The sequence below is a fragment of the Plasmodium gonderi genome, assembly GCF_002157705.1.
Source record: "Plasmodium gonderi DNA, contig: Chr11, whole genome shotgun sequence".
Taxonomy (NCBI): Eukaryota; Apicomplexa; class Aconoidasida; order Haemosporida; family Plasmodiidae; genus Plasmodium; species Plasmodium gonderi.
The window spans coordinates 433,678-439,932 of NW_021628936.1; the positions used below are offsets into that span (position 1 = coordinate 433,678).

Sequence of the window (6,255 nt, forward strand, 5' to 3'; positions counted from 1 at the left end):
TTGCTGCTGGCACCGGCAAATATCCTCATTTTTTTAAGGGTATTTTTCAACGAAAAAAGAAAAATTAAACTCCTTTTTAAGTTATAAAGAGTTATGTCAATTTTATCTCACGAATGAGATATATATTGTTTCACATAACTATCCCTTTTGAAATTAAGAAATAAAAATTTTGTCTTTTTTTTCTTTTTATTACATTTTTTTTTTTTTTTTTTTTTTTTTTATTTCATTTTTTTTTTTTTTTTTTTTCTACCTTAATTTTATGATTATTAATATTGCTCTTTTTATTTATTTTTAATAATTTAAATTTTTTTAAAAAGCTTTTTTACACATGGAAAGGAAAATGTTTCAATTCATGTGTGTATAAATCACGTTTATCTTTATAACATCAGTTATAACAATACATATACACATCACAACGTATATTCCCAAGATCAAATAAAATACCCATGTGTGTATACTTGTAAACATTCATCTACATGCATATTATATATCTGCTTCCGTACATGTGATTATCTGTTTATCTTTAATTAATTTTTTTGTGTAAGAGAAATAGGCATTCCTGAAATTATTCTGCATATGTGCGCGCATATATATACATATATGTATAAGTACATAACATACGGACCGAAGGGATCATACCTGGAAAAAATACATATACAGGAACAATGTCTTACAATGTATACAAAACTAACATGGCTGATTGGTAATGTCACATTGATTTTATTTGTTGCTCTGTTCAAGTTCAACTCTTCCTATTTGAATAACGTTTATTTCCATGTGTGAAATTGTTATATGGAAAAATTATTAACCCTCGCGTGCATGTATACATATGTATATATTAACCCTGATATAGTCCACATTACATCGGACTGAAATGAAATAAGAAAACATTTCCCCAACTTCATCACATAATATCATAATTTAATTTCCTCTATTTTTTCAGCTTAAATAAACTAAGAGTTTATGATCTTAATCAGCTATGTAGAAAGTTTTTGTTACCACAACATGGCAAAAAAGTTGCCATTGTGGAACGAATTTTGGAATACATTACCGATGTTGAGAGAGAAGAGCAAATTTATGAGTTTATCCTAGCCATAAAACCATCCATATTCGATATAATTAATGGGAAAAGAATAAATAGCACACTCAACAATAGTAATATTAACAATACTCAAAACAAAGTGCATAACGGTCCATATAGTAATGTACATAACAGTACGCATAGCAATAATAGCGGTAGTAACAAATACTTGAGCAGTTGTAATAACTTCTGTCTAGATAATAATAATGGAAATAACATTTTTTTTTGTAATAATAATGATAACTTAAAATATGCGAACAATGAAATTCTCGCAGCAAAAAAGAGTAACACATCCTCTATAGCCCGCAAGGGAAAGGGTAAGACCAAGTAGTAGTAGTTAACTACTTTTTGTGTATTTGTGTATATGTGTATATGTGTATTTGTGTATTTGTATGTGTTCTCCCACATCCTTTCCATAATGTTCTTATTTTATATTAATCGTTACAGAGAAGTCCATGTATTCTACCTTATGCAGTTGCCCAAATATTCAGAAGTTTACATATATATGTGTATGTATTTTTTTTATTTTTTTGTTCCTCCTTCATAGCAGTGAAAATTTACCAAGAGGATAGCGATTTTTCTTCATGCGTATGCGGAGGCATGTCAAAAAACATAAGCAGCAAAAATGGCATAGTAAAATGCATAGAGTGCAATAAATTGCAACACGTAAGTTGCTATATGCAAAATACATGCATAAATAAAGACACAAATAACTACAAAATTTTGTGTGTAATATGTCGATTAAAAGATATGGATCCATTTTATCCAATGAAAAAAGTATTATGGATGAAAAGTTTAACAGTCAATTCGGAAAAGTTAGTTATAAATGCTTCCGATATAAAAAATTGGAAGAATGAAAATAAAGAAGTTATCATATTTTGTGTAAATATTGATAAAAAAAATTTAAGCTCAAATATTTCTATAAAACAAGAATGGCCAAAAACATTTGTTTTAAAAATTAATGGGAATATTATCGAAAAAGTTTTTGAACCATCGTGGGAACATAAAAGAAGAGACAGTCCTTTAAAAATTACTCATACATTGAAAGTAGGTCAAAATAATATTGACATCAATATGACAAATTATGAAATTCCTAAATTATTTGTTGTAGCTTTTTTATTATGTAAAATAGAAACAGAACAAAGTATTATTCAAAATGTTATATCAAATAGTTCATTAAACTTTAAAGATTCAAAGGAGCGAATAATTACTATTCTTTCAACTAAACATGACGATGATGAAGTTATGTGCATGGAAGTTAATAGAAGAATTAGCCTGAATTGTCCATTTGCGTTAGATAGAATTGTAATACCTTGTAGAGGTATCAAATGTTGTCATATACAATGTTTTGATTTGAAATCCTTTATTGATGTAACTAAAAAAACGAAAGCTTTTAATAATAGGTGGAAATGCCCTATCTGTTCTTTATATCTACGACCGAAGGATTTAGTAATTGACATGTTTATTACATACATCTTGACTCAAGTACCAGATGATATTAAAGAAGTAGAATTGAGTAAAAGTGGAGAAATAATTTTTAATCAAAAATGTGTAGAAGGAAAGGTCATCAAACAGATTGATGATGCTGACACAGATCATCTGCAAAAGAGCAAGGTGGAAATTAAGACGGAATCTTGCACAGGTAAACTCCAATGTCAGGAATTATCTCCTCGTTGTTACATTAGGTTTATGCGTATATATATATATATATATATATATATATATATATGTGCATATATCTCCATTTTTTCCTGAATTATTACAAACTAGTTACACAAATGCACAACGCCACGTGGGACGCGCATTAATGTAACAATTATGAACCACAAGAAACAATCATCACCCCATCAACACTTCCCATTTCATTGCAGATAACATGAATGAATATCCACGAATCAAGGAAGACTCTTTCAATAGAAACGAAATTATTATAGTAGATTCAGACCCAGAAGATAACAACACGAGTACTGCTTATCAAAATGTCAGCGTGCAAAAGAATTATAACACTGTACAAGGTATTATGCATTAAAATACACACATATATACACATATATATATAGTGCAACTTTATAGAGTATACATAAATGACTTAACCATTTGCTACCCATAGATACAACGCATATATGCATACAAATTAATAAGGAGAAAATTCAATATTAGTGCACATTCATTTTTTTATTTTTTTTCCCCCTCTTTATATTTACCGCAAAATACATTTCATTTAATGGAATTTCTTTTTAGAGTTTTAAAATTTATAAGAGCATTTTCAATAAAAAGACAAAATGTTTTATAAAATATTTATGAAAAATGAGGAAGATTATTCCAACATGTACATGCACCTGAACGAACATATGGGCTTATATTTATATCCCTATCTAAACTTTTATAACTGCACATTTACATATACATTCATCTGCACACGTGTATATACCTGCATGAATACATAGCGTACATATACACACACTTGTTTATGTGTGCTTGCATAAAAATAAGTTGGTGGAGATGAACAAATGGACAGAAACCAGAAAGGGCTAAAAGAATAATGAATATGTGTGCACAAGCATATTATATTGAAAGCATTACTCAATTGAAGAAATATAGAAAGGAAAAAAAAAAAAAAAAAATGAAAATTATTGAATGAATGCACGAACGAATGCACAAAATAATAAAGAGAATTTACAACAATGGAAAAAAAAAAAAGAAAACCTAACTACCTACACATTTCTTTTGCTAGAAATATAATTTTTTATCTGATATTGTACAATAAAAAGAAGCCAAGAAAAGGAAATAGTCATAAAGCATTTGCCTATCAATTTTCTTTAATTTACGTGTATAGTTTTTTTTTTTTTTTTTTTTTTTTTTTTTTTCAATGAATAATAATTGTATATATTAAAAATGGTTGAATTCTTGGTTATGTATGTATACAAATGCCCACATTTGTGCATTAATACACCTTCTCCATAATCCGCTTTATGCGTATGATTTATATTCATGTGGTTGTATATGTATTCATGCATATTAGCCGAGTTACAAATATATTTAATATAAATTGCGTTTCTTCTTTTTTTTTTTTTTTTTTTTTTTTTTTTTTTTTTGTATATTTTGCAAAAAATTCTCTAGATCAACAAGAAGTTATATGCATCTCAGATAGTGAAGATGAAGATAATTTTAACTGCACAGCATATAATAGCGATAAGAAAACAAAAGAGAAAGGCGCCCTTTTAATTGAAATGAAAAAATTTGAAAGTAACAAAAGCATAAATGATTTTTTTATCCGAAATATGAAAAACTTAGAAAAGAGGAGGAATCTAGTGCCCAATTCACGCATGTTATTTAATGATATGGTTTTGGATGTTCTAAATGATATTAACAATATTCGTGTTAATGAGAATATATCAACTTGTAATATACAAAATTTTGATACCATACAAAAAGAAAGAATTGCAAAATTTAATAGAAATTTTAACGATATTGCAAATAATCCCCTTTTAAGTTATTATAATAAAGCGAATATATTATCAAAGGATTTATATTTCCTCAATACTAGTTTAGATTCCTTGAACATGGATCCAATTAATAACATCATTAGCTATACAGATTCTGTTGATCGTGTTGATTGTCCAGATCATGGTGATAAAAATAATTTACAAGCATCAGAATTCTCCACAAATGATATAAAGGCCGATACATGTGAGAAGAAAGTAAATAATCGTGATGGCAATGATAACAAGGGGGAGGACAATGTAGACCATGCGAATGAGAAGGATGATCAAACGTGTGCAAAGGAAGACCATATAGATGGAAAGGAAGAGAATCAGATCAATGGTGAAAATCATCAAAGGATTGGCAAAGGTGACCAAATAAATGTCATAGATGACCAGCTAATTTGCAGAAATGGCAAAATGGATAACAAGAACCATGAAGCGAGTGACAATATCGGTAGTGATAACTTCATTGGCCTGGATTCACTACTACCATATGATATTCAAAAAATAAACGAAACAGACGTTTTAAATAAAACGAATCAGAATTATGTCATACAGCACAATAAAGAAGAGCAAATTCCTTCCATGAAAGAGAATGAAAGTTCTGATGAGAACAAAAGTAATTTTCATTTGAAAGTTGAAGAAAATATATCCCTTATTGATAAGGATGTGTTGGTAAATAACGAATTACCTAGGTGTAACGATTTTGATGCTTCAAGGGAACTGTATAGCGAATTAAAGAATCCGCTTCAAGAACAAAATATCCCTCCATGTAGTCTGAACAACTCATTCATCCATGATACGCAAAATAGAAGCAAAAAAAAAAAAAAAAGGAAAAAAAGTAATTCACCAGAACATTTAAGAAAATATGATAGCATAAATAGCAATTTTAACCTTTCTGTAACCAATTACAAAAACAAACGTGACAGAGCCAAACAGTTAAAATATTATAATAATAAGCAACAAAATTTTAATAGTATCCATATTATGAACAAAGCAGATGATTTTATAAACAGAGGGAGACACGTAAAAAAAATTAATAAAAAAAATGATAATTTCAAGAACAAAAAAAAAAAAAAAAAAAAGAAAAAAAAAAAGAAACCAGCATTAGGAATTTATAACGAATACAGGGATGATTAACGTCTGTTTTAAGGTGAACAACCGAAACATAATTAAGAACTAGTATTAAAATATTCAATGGCAATAAATGGAGTATAAAATATTCATCGATTAAGTGTATATATATATCAGTGTACATGGTTACTTAAATAATTAATGATTATAATGCAGAGGAGTACTCAATTTAAGACCTCATTTAAATATACCAAATTGTACATGTCACCAAAAGTATACACGTAGCCATACCGTTAAGTGTATATTTCAAGAGGGTTTTTCCCGTGCAAAAGAAAAAAAAAAAAAGAAAAAAAAGTACCAATTAGAAAGTCTAACTTCCAATTGTGTACGAATAAAGTATATGTACTTGCGTATTTGTGGACATGTGCGTATTACATATATATATATATATATATATATATATATATATATATATGTAATATACATGCACGTTTTTTTTTTTTGGTTACTAAAAACTGGAAAATGAAAAAACTGTCCCAATGTTTAATTCAGCAGCGTGAATAAAAAACATTCATTTTTTTCCCGCGCTCTGGAAAGTTGTGTTTTGTCAAGTTT

General features: G+C 28.2%; 1 protein-coding gene across 1 annotated transcript; it reads left to right on the plus strand.

Moving 5' to 3' along the window:
* Positions 1-665: 665 nt before the first annotated feature.
* Positions 666-5,706, plus strand: PGO_110990 (E3 SUMO-protein ligase PIAS; the record flags this gene model as incomplete). The annotated part of the gene is made up of 5 exons (XM_028688438.1): positions 666-703; positions 944-1,398; positions 1,629-2,723; positions 2,953-3,096; positions 4,202-5,706. The coding sequence occupies 5 exons, from the start codon at positions 666-668 to the stop codon at positions 5,704-5,706; spliced, it is 3,237 nt and encodes a 1,078-aa protein (XP_028544239.1).
* Between the last annotated feature and the right edge of the window lie 549 nt (positions 5,707-6,255).